This window comes from Balaenoptera acutorostrata, chromosome 7, assembly GCF_949987535.1.
Source record: "Balaenoptera acutorostrata chromosome 7, mBalAcu1.1, whole genome shotgun sequence".
In the NCBI taxonomy this organism is placed as follows: Eukaryota; Metazoa; Chordata; class Mammalia; order Artiodactyla; family Balaenopteridae; genus Balaenoptera; species Balaenoptera acutorostrata.
Window position 1 is genome coordinate 3,927,846 of NC_080070.1, and position 24,481 is coordinate 3,952,326.

Genomic DNA, 24,481 nt, shown 5'->3' on the forward strand with positions numbered 1-24,481 from the left:
TTATTCACCCCAAGTTGCCAGAACCTCCTGTCTGCGGGCCACGCTGGGCTCTGCTGTCTTCTCTGAGGTTTCCCTCTCTAGACCCCTGCCCACATACCCAGTGGCCTCATTCCTCCCCCTCCTCGGGCCATCTGTGTGTCCTGGACCACTGGCATCTGGCGGTGCTCTGACAGTGACTGGCTGATGTGGTCGGTCCGGGATCATCCCTAGTCCCTGCAATCATACACCTGATGCTCAGAGACACAGGGAGGGTGGTGGGCCCGCGGGGTGGAGCCCTTGCCTGGGCTGCTCTGCGGGCGGGTGCAGGGGTCCAGGGCTCCCTGGGTCCTCTCAGGTACAGAGAGCCAGGGGGTGTGTGGGTGAGATGGGTTTGTGGGCGGGTCTGCAGGGGTCCAGGGCTCCCTGGGTCCTCTCAGGTACAGAGAGCCAGGGGGTGTGTGGGTGAGATGGCTTTTCATATGCGGTGTACACCCCTCTGGGGCTCTGGACTTGAAACAGGGTGCTGAGCTTTGAAACGGTGTGACATTAACTCACATTCGTATTATTCACGAAATGATAGCAGAAAACAGGCTTTTGTGAGTTTTTTGGCTTTAAGTGTACAGAGGCACTACTTAAATCCAGTGGTTAGAGAGCTGACGGTCCAAGGCTACGCAACTCCTTATTATCTGCTGCATTATCTTTATCTAATTTCCTGCACTCTGGCACCATTTGACAAGTCAGGAACTACACATGCTATTAGCACGTCTTTTACATGAAGGCTGGAGTCCCCCTGCCGGTCCCTGATTACCCGTTCCAAGTGCTGCCCGTGACACAGACGGTACTCCAAAAGGAGGGTCTGATGGGATTCCTCCAGCGTTGTTAAAAGTGCAGCCCAGTATGATGTGGGTATAAGAGCCCTCACAACATATATTCGCATTCCAACCCTGTCTGGCCACAGAAAAAAGAAAACTGCAAATCTTCATTTCGCATAATTTATTTAAGGAGTCTTGAATCAGTCTTACTGCAGCCTTGAGACAGCCTCTGGAGGGCAGTGTTGCCAGACCAGATTGTAGACGGGCAGAAAAAGAAGGTAAATCAGGGTCAAACCTAAAGATCTCAGCTGCCTGTTCCAGCTCTATCCTAAGTGCCAGGTACCTCTGACTGTGTTATCATAAAAATGTATGCTGTAGGTAGCTAAAGCGCCTCTGACAGTTTCAACTAGATTATCGAATCCAGGAATATTTTTTTTCTGTCAGAATCTGTGCATTTTGGTCTGGGAACTTTAGTTTTCCTCTAATGATATACAGTTCAAAAACATTCTGATTTGACTTTCTACCTGCCAGATAAAGAGACGATCATAGTATCACAGAAAAAGAAGCTGTGATCTTTTTCTTTCACTTAAATTGAGAATTAGGTAATGCAAACTTCTAATCAAAAACAACTTATCGCATTGCTGTATTTATAAGAATCTCTTCTTCTCAAAGATTTGCATTTTCCCTAATGGGACTACTTCCTTTGATAATCACAAAAAAAAGAGAGAAAAAGGTCAGCAGAAACAGTTACATATAGAAGATTTAACTCATACTTTTTTACTGAATGATTCTTTAAATTCTATAGTGCTTTACAATTTTCAAAACTTTCATGTACATGATTTCATATAATCTCATAAAACCCCCTTTTTTAAATCCCCTTCCCCTCACTGGTAACCACTAGTTTGTTCTCTATATCTGTGTCTGCTTTTTTTGTTTTGTTCACTAGTTTGTTGTATTTTTTAGATTCCACATATAAGTGATATCATGCGCTATTTGTCTCTGACTTATTTTTAACTCGCACTTATTTTTAAACTCAGACAAAATATTACAAATGCTAAATATTACCCATCTTAAGCAGGTCCTACAAAAGTAACTCCTACTGTTTCCCTAATAACTATTTTGTCTTCTCAACTGTTGCTCAGAATCAAACGATAAATGAAATCCTGAAAAGAAGAGAATTCATTTGCAGCCACTTGTAAGCGGCCATGCAGGAGGTCCAGAGTTCTAATTTCAGAACTCTTTCAATTAAAAAAAAAAAAGGCTGGAGAAGTGTGATTATTCAAATAGACGCAAACAGAGAGTTTTTTTCAGGTGAGATGCCAATCCTTCACCCATTCCTTCAACAAAGACTTATTGAGCACTTTGGCTGTACCAGACACTGTACCAGGCAACTGGATACAGCAGCAAACAAATCAGCCAGAGATCCTGACATCAGTCAGCTGATATTCTACAATGGGGGGGGGGGGAGACAAAAATAAAACAGGCATAATAAGAAAATTATATAATACGTCAGCAGGTGATAAATGCCCTGGTAAAAGCAAAGCAAAGCAGAGCAGGGTGGGGAACATCGGGAGTGATGGGTGGGGGAAATGCCACTTTAAATAGGGTGGGCAGCGTGGACCACTGAAAAAGCGATGCTGAAGCAGAGACGTGAAGGGCAGGAAGGGAGGACGTTCCGGCAGAGGGAACAGCCACTGCGGTGCCTTCCAGTCATGACAGGGACCTTGGCATTTGCTGAGGGAAGTGAGGATCCTGTGCACAGTTCCCAGCCTAGAAGCAGCCGGAGCAGCTCTGAGCCGGGGCAGGGACACCCAGCAGGGCAAGCGTCTGGAGCGAGGTCAGCAGACAAGGGCGTGGACTGGCCTCGCGGCAGGACAAATCGGATGGGGGCAAAAGAGGAAGCACAGCCTGGACCATGGTGGGAGACCTCTTCCTGGGCGTCCGTCAAAGTAGGAACATGATTCTCAGGTGTCCGTAAGAGGGAGTGACAAGATACCAGGGGCCGAAACTGACCCCTCAAGCACTCCCCTGCTTCAGAGTCACTGCGACGAACCCCAGGAACAGCCAAAGGCTAAAGAACAAGACTGTGCTCTTCCTATGGTCGTGATGAAATGAAAGACCCACTGGAGGAGAAGCAGGAGTATTAAAGATCATGGAAGGCAGGAGCAGGGACATCAGGATTCTGCTCAGGTGCGCTCCCTGTACCCGCGGAAACAAAAGCCTCCGGGTGATAGGATCTCCCCAGAGCTGCAGGACAGCCATGAGGAAGCATATCAGTGATCACATGTCCAGTAAGGAGAGTGCCGGACAAGGAAACCAGACACCCCCGCTTATCACAGTCAGCTCCTGTTGCTATAGAAACAGTGCCCCGGCTTTGACAGCATCCCCCTCTCCCTTTAATAGATAACCAGTCATTTAGGGGCTGAATTTTCTGTCCATTCAGAGGAACTAAAAATCTGGAAAAAAGAAAGAGAAACTAATGACACCTTTCTACGTATAAAATGGAGATGAACTGATCATGGGCAGGACAGGAATTGGGGGAGAAAGAGAATCGTGCTAGAGCTGGGTGTTTCTGATGACATTTCCTATTATTTAGATGAAAACATGCCCTCTTCAATTCTACATTGTAAATAGAGGCTCCGTGTAAAATGGATTCCAGAATCCACGTGAAATGAGCAGAGCATACACCAAAGACAGAGCCTCAGGATGTCAAGGCTTCCCTGTGTGAACCTCTGATCCCCGACTTTTCCAACTTGAAAGGTCTCCAGTCAAAAGCCCAAAAAGCTCATTTCTAAGGCTGACCCTTAGCAACATCCTGAAGGCTGCAATGTTTGCTTTCATCATTATTATCTAGGAACCTGTCTGTCCACTCCTACTGCCCTGTCCCTCCCTCCCCACCCCTACACCCACCACGAATGCACACACTGTCTTTAGGAAATGGGTCCCTTCTTATCCTTTCCCATCACCCAACAAACATGCTCCCAAAGACAGGAAATGAGGGAACTGATAAGACTCAGGCACTCCAACATCTGTTGCCCTCCCAGGGGAATTTCCATTTCAGTCTTTTTGAGAACTAAAATGTTTTAAGTGAGATGCAGGAAGGTAGAACGAAACTTCCTGTAGAAGTTTAGAAAGTGCTGATTTTGCCCAGAGATGACGATGCAGTCAAGGTCCAGAAACGATGAATGGTGACTTGTCCACATGAACACGGATTGCCCTGTGCCCCTCAGCTCAGGCTAGGTGACACTGTCCTAACATAATCTCAGTGGTTTACAAACATAAATTTATATCTTTCCCACTGAACGGCCACTACCTGGAATATTGCTCGTTTCTAAGGGAAAAGGAAAGAGAGAGCACAGCAACTCACGTGCCGGCTCGTAAAGCGTCCACTTAGGAGAGCTAGCCTCACTTCCACTCCATTCCAGCAGCCAAAGTCAACCACATGGCCACACGCAACTCTAAGTGGGGGAGAGGAGGACAATCCCACAGGTGCCTGTGAGACCCATAAACACGTGCAGAGCAGCACCAACAACCCTCTCCCCACCAGGAACACTTAGCTTGAAGTCCAGTTCGAAAACTCTGAGCCCAACTTGACTTCCCTGCTCCATCCCTCCACTTGCACCCACCGGTGACTCCTCCGCAGCCTTCCACCTAACGAACCACTGTCCTCATGTAAGTTTCAGCTGAGCCTCTGTTCCTTCCGAAGGGCTGTTCTCGCCAGCAGTGCGCTCTGGGGTGAGGCTGTGAACAGACGGGTTCCCTGTGGATTCAGCGACTCACCTGCAGCACACGTCCCTCACACCCGGCACGGCGAACACACATTTGCAAATCGGAAAAGATGAAATGAACATGACGGAGAAGACCTAAAAGTTCACCTGGGAAACTAGCTAGGTGTCCGATAACGTAGCCAAGCGTTCCAGAAAGTGGCATCCATTCTCTTCGTGAATATTCCCGAGACCATGTGGCAAGGTGAGCGGGGACGAAAGTCTAACCTTTGAGGCAGCCTGAGGAATAAGAAGGGGCACGGGACCACATGTCTCCATCGACTTCAGATACCTGGAGGCAGCAGTCTTTCCTCAGAAGCCGTGGAGATGCTGAGGAAGGGTGTACAGAAGCAACAAGGGGCCCTGAACAAGCAATGCCTCTCCAGGGCTTAGAGCCGTTCACATGGGGGTCGGCTACCTTGTGTGGTTGCAAATATCTCACAATTCTAAAAGCAGATGAGATAACTTCACCTCTCAGGACTTTTAAAGAGGTTTCTCATTTTTGTTTTTAATTTGTAAATTGCTGGATGGCATGTTGCATGAAGCATAGGAAGGGTTTGAGTACAGTTTAGAAAATTGAACGTTTTGGGGAAAATGATTAGGGAGACTGGAAGCCCGTGATTGCCTCCTGCATCCCTCTACCTCTAGTTTCTGCTTTACCCTCCCCCCACTTCCCTTGTACAACTTCTTTTATTCTGAGTTCTTCAATGCTCCCTTACTCCATTCCTGCTCCCCTTCTGGCTGATGTCAACTTAAAATATATTAGGTGCACCATATATAAAATATACTGGATATATACAACCCTATAAATATATCACAGATAATATAACGAAGAGCCCATTGCTGTATGAAAGTGGCTGTATTAATTCCAGTAGTTCTGTCTTTAAAATAGACCTTCCCAAATAGTAAACAACAGGAGATAGAAAGGATTAATTGGTCTTCTCAATTCCAAATTGGGGAAGATGATAATATCACCTGTTCCTTTTTTTTTTTTTAACAGAAGCATATTAAAACTGACCCCAAATCATCTAAGGTAAAAGCTGATATCAAATGAAATCTGAACCCTAGAGAAAGTTAAAAATTGATTTTGACAATGACTGTGATGCCCTGGAAAATCCTTAAGTTCCTTTTGAATTAAAAACCGTGTGTGTGTGTGTGTGTATGTTTTGTTTTGTTTTTTCATTTCCATTGGGCATGGTGCTAGGATGCTTTTAATGCATTCTAAATGCCTTCAAGGTGTTTATCTACACACTGAAGGGATGAGTGAAAGTAAGTTTGTTTTTTTTGAGGGAACGACTGTTCCAGGACGGAGTCTCCCTCTTTCCTCCATCCCTACAAGAGCCCAATCCCTGCCAGGTGTTCATCTACAGCATCCAGCCCCCAACGCCTGCTGCTGTCAACTGAGATGTTCTCTAATCTGGGAGGCAGGGTGTTCACCACCTGGAATTCTACCATCTGGACCTTGTGGGCTTTACTGGCTTCTAGTCTTCCTGAAAAATTACCTATATACATTCCTCCATCATGGGACAAAACTGAACATCTCCTGTGCTTCAGATGGACCTGGATGTTGTTAGAAAACACAGAAAGAAATACATGGAGGAAAAAGAGTAAAACTATTGGGGAAACCCATTCAGGGCAAACATCGTATACTACTGTGGCGAAACTGTTTGTTTTTTCCTTTGGCAATTAGCATATCCATTTAGAACCAAAATAAGTTAGACCGTTAGATTTCATAATGTTCATACTTTTGAAATTCAGTGATATAATTAAGTTAATTCCTCCACTCAATTACGGTACCACAGAGGATACTGAGAAGAACACAGGAGAGAAGGGAAGGCTGAGTTTCTCTGAGGTCCAGAGAACACAAGTGATTTGTGGAATATTATTCACGTAATTACTTGTAGTCTTCTCATTCGTAAAATGAGGTATTACCAAATTTTTAAATGTTCTATTGCAGATAATTTCACGATGCTAGATCCTTCTAAAGATAAATGTTCCAAAAGTCATTAACCAGAAAGGCTGAGTGCGTTTTTTTTTTTTAATGTACATAAAATCAAACCAATGTGCTTAAAATGGAAGAAAATCAAAACATGGCACATGGGCATTCAATGCCCTTAACGCTAAATTTATTAAGCAGAATTTAATTTTAAAAGGGTTACCGTACATATTATTTTTATAGGCAATGCTCTATGAAAGGGATCAATAGTGTACGTTGCAGAGAAGCATTCCATATGCACTTGACAAATGCATTGTTATCACCAGAGTAATTAAAAGGAACAGGGTTATATACAATAAGATTGTACATCTTACTCAGCAATTCCTGCCAGTTGCTTGCAAAAATTAAACTCATTAATCATCCCGACTCTATTAAAGGAGAAAAAGCTTGGGGTATGAAATAAAAAGCTCTATTTTATGAAGGAAAAATGTCCAAAGCCAACATCTAGAGAAATTCCTGTCTACGGAGTGATACTAGGATATTAATCTCATGTGGGAAAATGAGTTGATTCCCTTGTCAAAAATATAAATCGATATTATGCTATTCTAATACTCCAGACCTCCTTAAATCTAAAGTTAACATATACAAGTAAATTATTTAAAAGTGCTCACTGGCAGGAATAAAAAAAAGCATGCCATATAAAATAGGTGGCTGTGCCCACTTCAACATATCTTACTGCTACACAGAACTCAAATCCACTGAGAAGGCAGAATGCTCATTTTTCACAAATTCGGCTTTAAGCAAGCCTGTACGTTTTTGGCTGACTCTACAGAGCAAAGGTTTGTTAACAGATTGAAATTTATTTGCTATAATTCACAGTGGACAATTGACTCATCCAAATGAAAAAAATTAGGCTTCCCCTGATTCATTTTTCAAACCAACAGATTACTCTTTGTTATGGTTCTCCCCAAGCCAAGGTAACTATGGAGGTGAAATGAGGTGCACGTAGCGGTGCTTTAAAAAAATACAAGGTGCAATGCAGAGGCAAGGTATTTTTTGATGCTATACTTGGTTTCACTAGCACTTAATCCTTGTTTATGTCACCATTCTTACTTCCTTGTAACACAGACAACTTCCCAATGATGACTACATGCTCTGCGCTGAGACAGTAAGCAAAATTTTGTATAATTTTGTTATATATACTTTACCAAAACATTCACAGAGAGACTTAGACAGTAAACACTTCTCACGTGTTTAACATTGTTCTGGAGTGCAGAAAATAAACTTTTCATGAGGACAACTGTTGTGACCAGCAGGGCATTATGATATGGTGTTATAGGGCATTAAACCCATAAGGATACCTCAAAGCTTATCTAGTGAAATACTTAATGTTATGAGAAAGAAATCAAGATAGTGGGAAAATGTAACTGCACAAGCTTATGTATATTGTATGCCACGCTTGGGGGTGGAAGGGATGGCAGTACTAGAAGTAGAAATAAGGAGATTAGGCAGAATGTTATTTAGAATACGGAGTTGTAAACAGAGGGGAATGACAAGGTTAGGGATATATTCCACGTGGATATCTTGTCAACACCACAAAAACAGTCTAGCGCCCAGCTGCTTGACATGTGGAACAAGAGGTGGGAAGAGAAATCAAGATGGTGATTGCCAAGGTCCTTCCAATTCTCCAGTTCTCCAATTCTGTAAAACAGGAACGCAAATGATCTCCACAAGAAATGCTAGGACATGTATACCAGAGGAATAAAGCTACTTTGGCCATCTGCTAATACAGAAGCTGCGAAATATACTCAGCTCCCTTTATCTTCATTCTAGTTTATCCCAAAACTAATTTATCTTAAAAAGAAAGCATGGAAGGGAAAGAATAGAATAGTGGAGACCAAAACCTTGGAGTGTAGGTTCTCCCAACCTCCTGCATGAAAGGGAGGAGGAAAAAATGATTTACCAAAGAATTCAAAGGCCAAGGTCAGAGAGAGACAGGACATGAATTCATGTGGCATCATGAAAGACATATGATGCAAAAGTGTGAAGTGCAGGGTGATGGTCAACAGGAGCAAAAGCGATAACAACAAAGACTGAAGAGGAGCCAGGCCATTATATCAAGTAATTAAGAGGACACTGATGACATTTTGTGTGTAGTTTCTGCAGTGAAGACAGTAAGAATGTGAGTCTGCCGTCAAGCTAAATAAGGAAAAGAGGACCCTCGGAACAAGTTAGTGGATTCAGTTTTAGACCACTTGATTAAGAAGATGAAACCTCCAAACAACCCTATGACATCCCATAGCTGTTCTGTAGGTGAGTTACACTAAGCATTGTCAAATAAGTCATGAAAGCAATGGGATCAAGCAGGTGGTTGAAAGCTTTAGCCTTTTTCTCAATACGTTAGGAAGATAATATGAACCTAAATATTTTTAAAAGCATTTAAAATTGGAGCAGAAGAAAGTAAGAGGGGATATAAACATTTCTGTGGAGCCAAGCTGCTTAAAAAACTTAAAGTTGATAGACTCCAAGGAGAAATTATCAGGATATTGGCATCATACTGGTGAAGAATCAAGGTGGAGAGGAAGAAGAAGGGCTAGTTGCTGCAGACATACAGGAAGATGAAATACATCGAAGCAGTGACATCATAAGCTGATACACAGCATAAGCAGTGATTTTTGCTCAATCCCTGTTTCGGCCAAATAGCTGTTTTAAAATCCTGTTGTCGGGCTTCCCTGGTGGCACAGTGGTTGAGAATCTGCCTGCCAATGCAGGGGATGCGGGTTCGAGCCCTGGTCTGGGAAGATCCCACATGCCGCAGAGCGGCTGGGCCCGTGAGCCACAATTGCTGAGCTTGCGTGTCTGGAGCCTATGCTCCACAACAAGAGAGGCCGTGATGGTGAGAGGCCCGCGCACCGCGATGAAGAGTGGCCCCTGCTCGCCACAACTAGAGAAAGCCCTCGCACAGAAACGAAGACCCAACACAGCCATAAATAAAATAAATAAATAAATAAATAAATAAATAATAACCAAAAAACTATTAAAAAAATCCTGTTGTCATCACATTTGTATTCTTAGGAAATCATGTGTCACCAAAAATGAAGAACACAGGAACATGCTAATGTGGTCCCAACAAGACTACTGCCCTGAAAGTTATCCATGTCCTCCTAAAGTCCTTTAAGAAATCAAAAGGAAATGCTCCAGCAGGGGCATGACAAAAGTTCAGTATTTTAAAAATAATTGAAGTTAATTCCTATCGGAAGTTACTAAATTCCATTAAAAGTCACTTCCAGCAACATCCCCTTTAAGAGTCAACTTATTTTTAAACCTACAAAATGAATTTTAAACCAAAATAGCTATTGATTCTTCAGAGGGGTTTCCCAAGTCATTGACTTTATACTTAAATAAATCTAAGATTGATGAGGAAGCTCTAATAGAAAAAGCGCTCTGGCTTTCCTTCTTTTTCAAAGTTAAACTTCACATTTTAAAACTGACCCACCCCAAGCAGGCTTTTATGTAGTGCTACACAGCAGAGAGGTCCCTTACATGTGTAGTTGGTGCAGATAGTTAATGCATTACCAGTCACCCGCCCCGCAACTTCGGCATTTGACTTATCTCTTCTAGACCTGATAACTACCTTCAATTTTATTGTGTGGAGAATTGCCCGTTCTCAGGCATGTGTGTGTACACACATAAAGAGGTCAAGAACTACCTTTTATTTCCCCGTTTCTGGATGGAAGGGCGAGGCACAAAGTTCACTGGATTTTTAAGGTATGGTGTTTACCATCATCTCAGTGACCAAGGTGGGAAAGCTGTTTCTGTTCCATGGGAACAGACAAGACACAGAAGGGCAATGACACACCAGCCTTAGTGTTGGGACTCCCAAACAGAAGTGCTAAAGATTTCCTGTGCGCTAATGCAAAGGACTCTTCAGAACCTCGGACAGCTCCCACCTGGGCCCATCAGACGCCCAAACTGCTAACGTACATGTTTACGTGGCCGCCCCAAGATACACAGAATGACACGTAATGTGTGCCTAATCAGTTGTATATCTTCAGGTTTAAATTTGAGTAGCAGGATGGTTACTCAAGATTGTTTAATCTTGACAAGGGCTGGAATCAGAAAAGCAGTTCTTATATCTACTTTCTTTAGCTAGTGCTCTCACCTTCAGCAAACAGCAGCCACTGTGCCTGGAGGAAAAGTAATCTGTTTAATGTGCACTTCTATCATTTAGCACATTTTTAGACATAGTTTTTTCAATTCCGAATATTTTTTTCTGAGAAAGGCACATAAAAGTTTTCAAGAAATTGATGCTACGTTTAGCCGTGTATCATTGTTTACTTGTACATTTTAAACATGATATATATATCTCATAAGGATACGACACACACATACACTATATTTATACCTACACCTACACCTACACACACACACCCTTTTTTGTATTTTCCAGGAAACAAAAAATTGATGTCAGGAGTTAATGAATTTAAATTACATATACTGTTCAGAGCCATTTCAGCAGAAATCATTTGTAAATGTTAAATTCATAATTTGCTCCTCGGTTCAACCCTTTTGCTTATCTGAGAAACAGTTCTAGACATATGTCAAATTGAAAAGGCGGAATATGTGCTCAAAGCTAAGATGAGGAGGAAAAAAAAAAAAAAAAAACGATGGGTGGAGATGATCTAAAACAAAATGCAGAAACTCTCCCCTTTCCTTTCCCCTAGCGACACCTAGAGCCTATTAGGAAGAAATTGCTCATGGTTTTAACTTCAAGCATAACACAGTCCAACAGTTTTAAGTCAGATTTGAGGCAAAAAGTGCATCATTTCTTTCTGCATTGCAGCTCAGTGGTCTTCCCCAAGATTCTCAGGAGTTTAATCCTCCAGAATATTTCAACTGCCCCAATGAAACTGCTCCTCAAAGATTCTGGCTCCTTGAACCTGAGAATTCATGCATTTCCCTCAGGACCTGACCCACTGAAGTGAGGGACATCTCCGTGCTAGCTCTCTTTTAACCAGGGGAGTCTAGAAATAACCCAAAATAAGAAAATCTCATGCAAGATCCGATACAGGGTGTGTGTGCACGCGCGCACACACACACACACGCACACACACGAACCACATCTCCCACAAACTCTTGTCATGTCTATTACACTCTCCACATCCTCCACTGATAAAACAAAAACAACCAGTGATCCCAGACAGGACATGCTGAATGACCACAGCCTCCTGCTCAGGGCAGGGACATGAACTGCCCGGGGTATGTCGGGGTAGGCCGTCTGAGAGGCTTGTGTGAGGACCTGTGCCCAGGTGCCCCCAGGTGGGAAACTCTCAAAGCTACACACAGTGAGCTCTAGGACCCAACACAGCCAGCCAGGGGCTCTACCAGCCAAGCCAGCCCTGCCTGCATGCCTGAGAGCTTGTCTGGGATTTTTCTCTTTTTTTCTGGGAAGAGAAGGTCTCAGAAACATCACTTTCCTCTCTCCGTGGCCTTCCCTGGCCCTCTGAACAGATGGACAGGATCAATAGACGTGGTTGAACTCATCCACCTCTGCAGCCGGCTGGTGTCCTGCCTGAGTCATCAGTTACTAAGGTGATATGCAAATCCAACCTTTGAAACCCAAGCTGCCAGCCCCGAGAAGAGTAAAAAACGTGCTCCCGGAGAAGTTTTCAGCTCACACAGCCTAAGGTGGTTGCCAGTCCAAGGCTAGGTGTGGGCACAGGCAGGGCCTGACTCCCACCAGCAAAAATTGGGCTGGGCCCTGGAACAAGGGCTTGGGCCTCGGATGCTAGTGCTTTTGTTTTATTTTTAGGAAAAGAAAACCACCACCACCAGCACTGGGGGCGGGGAGGGCGAGGTGTTGGAGAAGTGAGTGAAGGGACAGCGCCCCGAGGTGAGGATGCCAGTGACAGGTGGGAGGGGGAGAAAAAGAGCCTGGGACAGTCTCCTCGAGTCTTAAAGCAGACAAAAGAAAAAAAAAAAGAAAGGAAAGAAAAGAGGAACCAACTTGTAAGCACAGACAGATCGAATTCCCTCCTTGGGATCCACAGCACCGAGCAGTTACCACCAGGCATCCCCACATCCGTGAACCCCCAGCCCATTCCACGCCCCAGCAGCGCAGCGCCACCAACGCTGCTCTCTCAGCGCCACCAACTCCTGGCCGCCGCCGCCGCTGCAGACGAGGACCCGCTCCAGGACGGCGGTGACCGAGATCCGCGCAAGGAGTGTATTTGCGGGCGCTCCCGGGAGGGGTGGGGGAGGGGTGGGGAAGGAGGGCGCCCCAAGACCATCGCAGACGCGGCGCGGGCGCATCTCCCCCGGGGCCGCCCGGAGCCCCGCGCGCCCACCCTCCCACCCACCCACCCAGATGCTCTTACGTCCTCGTCGTCACAGTCGCTCTGCGCCTGGTACTGGAACCGGGGCCGGCCGCCCGCGCCGCCGCCGCCGCCGCCGCGCGCCGGGGGCGCCGCAGCGGGCGCCTGGGCTCCGAGGGGCTTGGGCCCCGCGCCGTCCTCCTCGGGCCCCTGGCCGCCCAGGAGGCGGCTCGCCTCCGGGGGCGCCGGGAAGGACCGCGAGGTGTTGATCTTGCCCGTGAACCTCTGGTACAGCGAAGCCATCGGTCTCCGCGCGCTCTCGCCGGCTGTCTTTGGGGCGTTTTGATAATGGCTTTCCCCCTTTCGGGTTCCCGCTCCCCACCCCCGCCGGGGGAGAAGGGGGAGAAGGAGAGGAGGAGGAGGAAGGAAGGAAGGACTGCGGCCGCGCGGCCGCTCCTCCCGCGCGCCACTCTCAAGTCGCCGCCGGGCGACTGGCTCAGCCTCCCCCGCCCCCTCCCCCGGCGGCTCGGCGGAGCCGGGGTCTGGGGGTGTGTTCTCTCTCGCTCTTCTTTCCTGCTTTTCAACTCCTTGCCGTGGCCACGAACGGCCTGATCAAAGCCATCGACAGAAAGAAAAACAACAACACAAAACCATAAAGGGAGGGAAGATGCCTAGGCCCCGGAATTCGGCACCCCGCCTAGAGACCGGCGAGCATCCAGAGCGCCTCTCCGCGCCCCGCCCCCGGGCCCCGCCGGCTCCTCCTCCCCTCCTCTCCCCACGTGGCCCCTTCACCCCCCACCCCCACCCCCGGGAACTGCGCCCGGGTGGCCAGGGCTGGCAGCGAGGAGGCGGCGGGGCCACGCAGGTCTTGGGTGCGGGCCGGGCGCGGAGGCGCGCTGGGGGCTCGGGGGCTCCGGGCCACCGGGAGGGCGCACCCCGCGATACGCGGGGAGAGCGCGTGCGAGGAGCGGCCCGCGATGGGGAGGGGGCGTCGGGGGCACGGAGGGAGGGGGCTGCCCCCGAGACGCCTGTCCTCGGCTCGGCGCGGGGCTGCGCTCCGCGTCCACGCGCTCGCACCGCGCGCAGCTGCAGCCCGGTCGCCCTCCGAGACGCTCCCCCTCGTGTTTCCTTCCCAGCTTTTCTTGCCTCACGCGAAACGGCCACGGCCGAGACCCCCGGCGGACCTGGGGGTGTGCACGGGGGTGATGGAGAGCAAACTGCGGGGCTGCCAGGGAGGGGGCTCGGGGGGTCACTGTCTCTGACGAGCCCCCTTCCCTCCCAAACCAAGCTCTTCTCCAAAAACAGATTCCTTTTCCTTCACCCGGTCTCAAAAAGAAGGCCAGGAAAAGGTCACGGCAGGCAAGCGGGGGCCGGCCTGCTGGATGCCTTCCGAGCAACTCAAACGCTCCTCCCCGGACACCCCACGCATTTGTCTATATCGCGAACTCCATTTTCATTTGCAATAAATGCATAACCGCCAGCGGAGGCTAAAGCATCTGCGAGGCCGGCCGCTTCTCCAAAGCTTGCTCCGCGCCGCCCCCAGCCCCTCCCCTGAGAGGAACTGGGGACGGAGATACGACACCGAATGGGGCGCACGGGTCAGGGTGCGCGTTCACTCCTCTTGCTGCAGTCAAACGTGCTCCAGCGCCCCTGCGTGGAAAGACACCGACGGAGCCTCGGCGCCGGGCTCCGACTCCAGCCCGCAGGCGGCCTGTGTGCTTTCTCCCCTCCCTTTCCCGGGGTGCATTCCTCCCTCCTGGCCTCCGGGGACTCTCTGTCCTGCCGGAACCCGCGCCTCCGTCTTTCTTGAGGAATCTTGGCGTTCTTCCTTCTGGTCTCCCCGTCCCCCCACCCCCCATTCTCCTTGCGCTGCCCTTTCGCTCTTGTTTGCAGCGCTTCCGGCTGGGATGCACCTGTCCCATCCTGAGCGCACTAGGAGCCCAGACTCCGGAGGGAGGGGCCGGGTGGAGAGCTCGCACCTGCCCCGGCGCGTCGCTGCTCCTTCCACTCGAGGTCGACGTGGGCATCTTCGCCTTTACCGTCCAAGGGTGCTCCCGCTCCGCCATGGTTTCCGTGACCATTGCAGAAAAACAGGCGAGGCCTCGGCCACTCAGAGGGCCCTACTGCAGGCTGCCAGCCTTTGTTGGATCTGAGTCCAAGGCCATCTCCTGGCACCACTGTCCAAGCCCAGAAATCCCAGAGAAAGAGACCCTGCTGTTCCTGGTCCTAAAAATATTGCCTCTTCCCGGTGTGTCCTTAACCTGGGGGGGGGGGGGGGGGAACTGAATGCAGGTGAATAAGTCTCCTGGGAGAGGACCCCTTCCAATCTTTTCCACACTCTTCCCAAGGTCTCAACCTAGCAGGTAGTCTTGTTTTAATTAAAATTTATACCACACCACCCTCTGTTTAATCCACTGTGGCTTCCTTCCGCTAAGAAGAAAAGTGCATCTTAACCGTAGGTTCGAAAACGTTTCCTTTACAGAAACTATAAAAACACGTAAACTCAGTATCTCGATAGCTGGGAGGCTCCCCGCACCACCAAAAGGCCTGTTACACAGGCAGATGTACCAGCCACAGATCCGGGGGTGCCAGAGCATCGCTGCGCCGCTTGACTTCGAAGACAGAGGCAACAATTACAAGGACCATGAAGCTAAAGTTTAAAAGTCATCACATTTAGATAAATAGGAAACCTTGCTCGCATCCCCCCTCCCCTGCCCAGCTGTGCTTTAGATCCTTGAAGCTGCCTTTCCAAACCGACTTAAAAGGAAAGCCCCCGCTGCCCGCTCTGGCATCTAGATCTGACATTTCACTAAATATAGATGCTGTTAGGGTCTTACTTATGTACTATACATCCACACATATATATGAAATGTGCATGTATATATTTACACAAATTCTAAGAAGAAGCATGATAAAACTATTTCTTGTACCAATATAGTTTATACAAAATAGAGTATTTATATAGAAATAGTCTAGATCTCATACACAATACTTTATAGATGTGTGTGTATCAAGGAGAATAGATTGAAGAAGGGAGATAAGAAAGGCACACATATCCCTCACTTTTGAAATTATATTCTCAAGTGAGCCGGTAGGTCTTCAAATTACAATCTGGTCAAAGTTAAAACCCCTAACTAAAGGATTCAGACAAGATGATAAGCAGTTTTTATTTAAAATTATTTGTAAAGTGAAAAAAAGCTATAAAACTCATAAACAATTGGGGGAAGAGCTGCGGTACAGATCTGTGTTAACGGAAGCATATCTGAAAATTAAACAGGACAAATGGAGGGCAGGGGGCTGTCAGGGTGCACAGAGCCCCTCAGAGGCCAGTGTGAAGGGAAGGAGACACGACACTAATAAAACAATCATCCGCACATGCAAAGCTTCTCGGGTGCCGTCTAGATCCAGGGCCCATCAACTGTCTTAAAAAGAATCAGGCTGCTTTGCTCCACCTGCACACTGAACACAACTCATTTTAAAGAATGCTCTAGACTTTTGAGTGTGAGTCTGTGCGCCCATGTTTGCAAGCATGTATGCACTCACACATCGAAATTTGCCTTAAACTCTGATACACACATTGCGGTGTCTCTTTGGATAGACTGTCAGGACTCCGAAGTCCCACATGCAAAGAGGAAACTAGCTAATATTTTAGGATGAATGAAGTCACGCAACTGCAGAGAATCGCAAGCGGTGGCACTCACTGTACGATGCATAATTAATTCATTAATTGCCTTCAATAACCTTTTCAGAACGCCATCCTCTAAGTGAGGAAAAAGACCCTGAAGAGTAACAAAACTTCCCAAGGGGCATGTAAATCGAGGCGTAGCACTGCAGAAGGAAACCTGTCAATCCTAACCCTAACCCTTCACTCAGCCTTTAATACTTGAACATCTCGACTGCGCTCTGTTGAAGCAGATTTCCATTCCTGCTCATTGGTTAAGTATGGGAAACTATTTTTGAAAATATTTTGTGGGTCATTTCATATTAAGATTTTAATTCCTCCATATGGCTTAAAACCCTGTTCACCGACCCATTTTTCCATCTAGTTTCATATGATTATTTCTTCCCTGTTTATTAAATAAAGGTGGGAGTGTGTGTTTATTTTCACTGAAACCAGTTTACAAAACAAATATGATAAGTCACTGGCATTAGGCAGATGCTGCAAAATACAGCGGATAGTCATTTTTTTAATGACAATAAAGGGAACTTTTGGGTCTATATGCAAGCTAAGCATTGTAAAAATACCCAAAGTATATTGAGCCCAGCAGCCTAAGCATGATTTTTATTACCCAAGAGGTTTTCTTATTTCTAGGAGAGAATTGTCCTATAGTTTACTTCCCCTTTCTCTTGGAGGAGAAGGAGGAGGGCAGAACCCTGTTTAAGATATTTATTCTTTTCCAAACACTGATATTTGGAGAAATGAAATGGCCAATTTAGCATACTCTGACAGAAAGGCTTCCCTAAAACACTGGGCAAAAAAACAGTGTTTTTTTTAAATATTATCACATTGCATTCATACAAATGGGGAGAACTAAAGCAAGTATTTAGGTAGCTTGAGAAAACACAGTACTAACTACATAAATACAGAGCAAAAACTCTCTCTTGCTCTCTTTAAAATAATTATTTCTTTGCAAGATGACTACCAATACGGGTCCGAGCGGTAAGACTTCTTTACAAACGGGAAACGTCCAGCACAAGAAAAAGGAATTGCCACTCCTGGCTTTAACACAAAGTTAAAGTACGAATTAACTTGGAGCTTTTCAAATTGATACTTACAGATTAATATGTTTTAAAGAAAAACATTCATTTTAACCCAACCAAAAGGCTTATGCTAAAATTAATACAGTTAAATGTGAACTTCCAGCAGCACACTTCCCTGCATTTTAGTACTGACGTTAACGCATTTGCCTGGTTTTTACACACAGTTTGAAACACACGTACAGCTACCTGCCCCAGCAGTGGCTGCTCACACAGACGTGGTCATCAACACACGTGGTAAAGCTGATCTGATCGCCAAGTATGTAAAACAACCACGGATTCAACCGAGCACGCATTTTCTTCTTAGCCCACCGGGGCTGCAGGAACCCACCCTCCCTTCCTTTAGGGATCCCCTCTCATTTGTCACCTCCGCCCGCGGACGCTGGACCGCGACCCCCTTCCTCTTTCCTCCCATTTCTCACCCTCCTTTCTTCCCTTCCTCTTTCTGCTCCTCCATGGCGTCTTGCTCTGGATCAATATCAGGAGAATGTCTATTGTTTTCCTCTAAAAATTCCTTGCTGCTCTCTGAATATTTAGAAGACCTCACCTTCCACTACCACTGATGCCTCAGAAATCATCTAAATAATCACTTTCTAGAGGAGGCACCAACCTCTGTCTGTTCCCATTTTCTGGTTATTCAATTATAGCTTGCACCATGCTTTCCAAGGCTCCTAAGATTTTTAGAGCATGAGATACAGAAGAGAGTCTGTTGTTTCTGTCTGTCCCTGGTGATCATTGGAGAGCATCCATGTCATCGGCTGAAATGTCTTCATTCATACATCACACGTTATTAGATTAAAAGGGAAGCGACTCCTGCTCTGAAATGCCCCCAGAGCTTCTTGCCTTTCACACCAGGCACTTCCCTGGGTCCAGTGAATTAAGCTGAATCTGCTTCCCTTTAAGGTTAAAGTGACATTGACAAGCCTCTGCAATTCAGTGCTTCCCTTTCTTTAACCAACAGAGGTGATGGCTGTGTTCTGGAAGAAGAGAAAGCCTTTATCTGCTCTCTCTTGTGACCGATGGCGGGCATTTCAAAGGACCGATTCTGGTTTGACCATAACACTGATTGTAAAACAGGCCTGGAAGTACAGGGCTTAGACCCTCACTTGTTTTAGGTTTTGCTTTTTTCTTCTTCCATCATGTCCTAAGAATCCAAAGGGATTCTTAGGTTTTCACTGGAAAGGATCAATGCAATAGAAAAGAAGAGATAGAAGCAGGGTCATTCAAATGCAGGGTCTTATTCAGATAGTAGAAAACAGAGCTAGTGCTGATTCATTCATCCTGCCATGTAAATTCTACTCAACTACAGGCCAGTGGAAGTCGTTACAGAAAGTGAAAGATCTGGCTCCACTAGAAACTACTCCAGTTATAAGGAACAGAAGGGGATATGATGTATTCCTAGAATGCACGGCAGGACTAAAATTTTGGGAAGGCTGGGTGTGAGGCTGATTTAGTCCACCGGCCAGAAACAGCACAAGAAGGTGAGCTAAGCCCCGGGAACTGGCGCCCAGGTCTCGGCACCTCATGGTCCAGTGCATCCTTGCATCTGCCTTCCACACACAAAGAGGCAGGAGAGAAGAGGACCTCCTCTACACGGCAAATAGCTACAGTGAGATGCCTTAGAGAGTCAGGGCCAGAAGCCATCCCTGAGGCAGGTCAGGGAGGGGGGGAAGGGCCACCTGCTTCCTGGACATCTGTTCTGTCAAATTTGCAAAAGTCTCTTAAAAAACCCTGTCCCTCTCCATCTTACCCCGTGTCAAACCCGGCCAGAATTAAGACCGTTCCTTTGAGTTCAGACATCGTCTGGAATAGCATCAATAAAAAATAATTAGGAAACAACCGAGAACTGAGTGAAAAGAAAAACAAAGAAGCCTCGGCTATGGCGCAAACACCGGAAGACACACCGCCCTTTCAAGTGTGTAATGGGGCAGTTCCAGCGACAGTGTCCTCTTCCAAAGGCACAAGGGCGTAGCTGGATGCATGACTACATCTCCAAGCCGTGAGCTTCTGCGCCCTGATGATTCATCTCTAAGCTAAGCCATTATTCCCATATTCAGAACTGGGATGGGCTGGAATGTTCAGAAAATATCCACTCACCCCGGATGCTTTTTTAGCTCCACTTCTAACAGGACTGTATGGCTTGCTTTGGCCAATGGAATGTGAATGGACCTGGTGCAGGCAAAGGCCTTCAAGGTACTTGCGTGACCTGGCCGACCTCTTGTCCTCACTCAGGTGACCCAGCCTACAAGAACATGGCCTGGGTAGTTGCAGCCACTTCAGCTTGGCCTCCAGAACAAACACGCTTGGAGACACTTGAACCCAACCCATGGTTTGGAGTTAAGCTCAGGGAACACAAAGCAAAGCCACCCAGCTGAGCCCAGGGCAGACCAGATGTATCACAGCTGACCAGCAGAAATGTGAATCTTGATCTTATGTAAGCCATGGCATTTGGGATGATTTGTCATACAGCGTGCTTGCATCATGGTATATGTCATGTTCTAACTCGCTAAAACGAAAATCAAATCTATGCATGAAAAATGGTGTAGCTAATGTCAATGTTTGTTGTAAGCATTTTACTTATTTATTCAGTAAATATTTGAATGCCCACCATGTACCAGTCATTGTTCTGTTTTATGTGCTAGGGATGAGATGAATAACTCAAATGAATATAGTTCTTGCTTTCATACAGATTATAGTCAGCCCTCCTCTCAGTGGATCAGGGCTGATGCTCTAAATGACCTGGCCGTATTGATAAGCCCTTCCTTTTATGAAAAGATGTCATTTTCTCAATTTATTGCTCATTTCGGTACATTTACAGCCCAGGTAGTTTTATTAGAAGAAGACTGTTAGAAACCTAGATCACAAACGTGTTCATAATAATGCCCTAGTTATCTATTGTAGGAGCACAAAGCAGCATTTTCAATCCAAAAGCACAGTGGCTCTCAAGGAATTGTCCCTGGACCAGGAGCCTAAAGATCCTCTAGAAATTTGTTAGAATGAAAATTCTGGGCTCCATCACAAACCTACTGAATCAGAAACTCAGGGAAGGGCCCAGCCATCTGTATTTTAATAAGCCCACCAAGTAATTCTGATGAACACTCAAGTTTGAGAAACAAACACTGCACTAGAATAATCACTAGAGCATTTTTCTAAAAGGCAACCAAGGTGAACTGAAAGATTCTCAAAATGTTTGCTGATTCTCAGGAAATGGCTCACCCATTTAAAGTATTGAACAGAGATTCTCCAGGGGGTAAGAATTTTTCCAGAATGTACAAAGGCCAGTCTTCCTCACTTAAAAGGGGGCTATCTTAGCAGTTTATTCAAAGTCAAAATAGAATAGAGACCAGGTGATCTTTTCAGGACATTTTCAGAATGCTGTTTCACCTGTGAATTGAGATGTGTAAGGCTCACCACAGGAAGAAGGTAGTGGCGAAAAGGGAATTGACAAAGCAGACACCAACGATATGGTCAAAGCTAAGATACCATTCCTGTTGGGGCTTATCTCACAGAGACTTTGATTTTGTACCTTAGCAGACAGCCTCTCCCATGTTGCCTGAATATGTGCAATTTGACAGACAAACTCTGCAGAATTTCAAGAAAGAAAGCACCTTACTTTCAAAAACTGATTTCATTAAAAATCCTCAGTGCCTCTGGTTTAGCCTCATTGCTTTTTTAATGCAATAAAAAAAATCTTGACGTGAATTAAAAATCAATGGAATTAATAAACATGTTGAAATTGAAAACCAACTTTTACGAACTTAATTTTCCTGAATCTACTCCTTTAAGACACATTAAAATGTTCAATATAAAATCCATTTTATTTTATTTTTCACCGTCACTTAAGATTTCTTCCAAATTCCCACGGAACATACAAATTTTAAAATAGACTGATGCGACTTTATGTGGTTCAATAGTTTTTCTTGAATTTTAACACATTCTCTGACCCACACGCACACAGTTAATATTTATGGCTAACTACCAATGTATACACACAATAGATCCTATGAAGCACGGGACCTAACCCAGAGGAAGAAAATAAACTTCAAGCCTGGTGCTCTGTTATCTTCACACTGCCGTGAGCTAATGCAAGAGATATCGATGCAAAACCTGGTTCTTGCGTATATGGATATGTCAGATGTGAGATGCAGAGGACTCTCATTAACGAAAACAGATTATATTAGGGCAATAAAACTGAAATGAAGCCACTCATTTGCTTCACGTGGGTAATTCAATTCACTCTGCATTGTAACTCTATCAAGTCCGCTGCTGTACCCATCTCTGAACAATTTCCTTCTCGTAAAGGGGAGAAATAGCCTTTTCTATACTACTAATTGCATTTCAAATCATTTTAATTTGGAACTCAAAAAAAGTAATTCTCCTAACAATTGCTTCTATTTATATATTTCTTGACAGGTAAACAAAAATTGCCCGTTGGCTAAATAAATCCATGAGTCATATAAGCCTGCAATTTGAACAGATTTTTCCTCACTCACAGCAAAACCAACATTGACTCTCTGCTCCAATAGGATGCGGTGGGTCTCATTCGTTCCTCCGATTGAGCTTGAGTCCCTGACGGGTCCCATCACCTCACCCTTCGAGTTGCAGCCATAATCCCCACCATTACTTTCTTTATAAGCCAACAATAAACGTTGTTTATTGTTGACACAGAACCTTCTCAATCTTCATGAGAAAGGATGGATACATTGATGCTTTCAAGGGACTCTGAAGAACTTCTTAGCCATCATATGGTAAAAGAAGCAGCAGTATAAGGCTATGGGTACATCTCTGTTTCAGCATCCCTTTATTCCTCTCTCTCTGAGACCTCTAATATCACACACAACCTCCGTTCAGCTCTGAATGCGATGTAAATGGTTGGTTGTGATCTAAATGAATTTTGAGGTTCCAAATTGAGCTATTCAAATTCATAAGAGAAATATCTTTCTTGAGTGCTTAATGTACTCAAAGAAAAATAATTTACAATTATTAAATCCAAATATACTGTGCAATAGAATAGAAAACTCATGAGCATGCTAAGATAGAGCGTAGTGCTTCAAATAAGTTACCGACTTATATCAGACCCTCAGGTGGGATACTTGTACCATGATGGGCACTCGCACGGAAAACCTTGGAATAGGTACTAGTCTAATCTTATACCCACTGATCACATCTGAGTTTTACTGTTTTCCAATGATATAATGTAAACTTCAGGACCTGAACTTAGCAGATAGCTACTGATGCCCTGACAAAGCAGGCAGTCTGCTTGGATTTACCCACATGATGAAAAACAGCCCCTTGATACGAGGGCACCTCAGAGAGCAGACCGACTCAGTGTTTAAGCCACCAGACCTTGCTCTCCACTTCTGATTTAAGTGGAATGATGGTGATTTCCTGCACCAGTTGGCACAGCTCCAGGGAGAGGTTTAAAGCAAGTGATCCACTGACTCTTCCATCTCCCTTTGATGTCAATTATCTCTGAGGAAAAAGAAATCATCATCCCTAAGATTAACGCAATTCTGGTGTTTTAGCTCCTGGAACCATATCTTATCATTTCCGTGTATGACACTGGTCAGATTAAAGAGTTCCACAGAGACGTATCCTATTGTTCATTTACTTTAAAAAAAAAACCCTAGACTTGTATTACACTTTATACTGGGAAAAAGCTGGATTTTATTCATTAAATTAGTGCTTTGGAGAAAGCCAAAGCTTTTTTGTTTGTTTTCCAGAGGAAATTACAGGAAAATTTTCTGTAAGCATCTTCTTACACACACGTCCTTCACTCTCAGTGGTGAGAACTGCCAGTGTGATTGACTTTTGGTTCCCCAAAAGTTACACCCCTATTCCTTCTCACTTTCTGCCCATCAGTATAGAATTTCTGTCCTCACATGGTGTCTACTTGGCTAAAGAAATGGATAAAGTTTTATGGGCAGCATTGGAAAGATTTTTTTCCTCTCAGATAGAAGACAGAGGTATGAAGAGGGACCTCTTCCCTGTCCCCCAGCACTGCCCCTCCAGTTTTCTGTCTCTGAACACATCTGTGTGAGGATCGGAAGGTATGGAGCTACTGCAGCCTCTTTGTGACTATGAGAAGAAGGTCAAATGCTTTTGCACTGATACAAACCCAGAGCCCCAACGGCATGGAGTCACTAAACAAAACTCAGAACAGCCTCCCAATCAGAAACCCCTGCTTTAGCCCCTTTCAGTCAGGAATAGTTACGTAGCCCAAAGTGTCCCCAGCAGATACAATCAGACCCCTGGCTCTTCCTAAACGGCTCTTTGCATGAGGAGAATTCACTAAGCGTCAGTTTTCTCATCTACAGCATGAAGATGATAAGAGAGGCTATTCCCATCAGCTTTACCTACAACACAGGGCTCCTGAGAGATTCCAATGCGTTATTATTATAGGGGAAACCCAAAACTTCTTATATATACCTAACCTTTGGGAGAATGGGGGCTGCCCATAGTTCATACTCTACAAAACACATCATTCAGCTTTTTCATCTGATTTTTTCTTGTTACTGTCTATGATCCTGCATTTAGACATCTTGTTGATTTTGACACATTCTTCCAGCTAGAGTATTTGGAGGAAAATGTACTTCAACTCTCGAAAGCCTCATGTATGTGAAGTGAAGAAACATGTTCCGTGAGATATTCTCTATCCAGCGTTCCTAAAGTCACAGAGAAGACTAGTGTGGGTCCAAAACAGGGAGGGGAGAAGGGAGGAGAGAGTCATTGCTTTACCAAATTAAATAATAATAATAATACTCTTAGGCTGATCAGCACTCTATACTTAAAATATTGTCCAATATGCAATGTCATTACCTCAAAGACGCTCCTAAGAGGCAAACTTTGACTTGGCATCAGAAGAGCCAGTTTGGAACCCACTCAGCCAGGGCAGGTTGTGCCACCTGCAGGCTGGGC

The 24,481-nt window shown here is 45.5% G+C and overlaps 1 protein-coding gene across 2 annotated transcripts in view; it reads right to left on the minus strand.

Annotated features, from left to right (window-relative positions):
• Positions 1-24,481, minus strand: part of DPP6 (dipeptidyl peptidase like 6) — a 977,175-nt gene that overhangs the window by 792,714 nt on the left and 159,980 nt on the right. Inside the window, exon 1 of one of the 2 annotated variants that reach the window (XM_057550287.1) lies at positions 12,869-13,516. The exons of the other annotated variant lie outside the window; for it this stretch is intronic. Within the exon in view, the coding sequence (XP_057406270.1) occupies positions 12,869-13,108 (240 nt within the window). The 5' untranslated portion in view covers positions 13,109-13,516. Of the gene's footprint in view, positions 1-12,868; positions 13,517-24,481 lie in introns of those variants that run through there. 2 annotated transcript variants of the gene reach the window in all.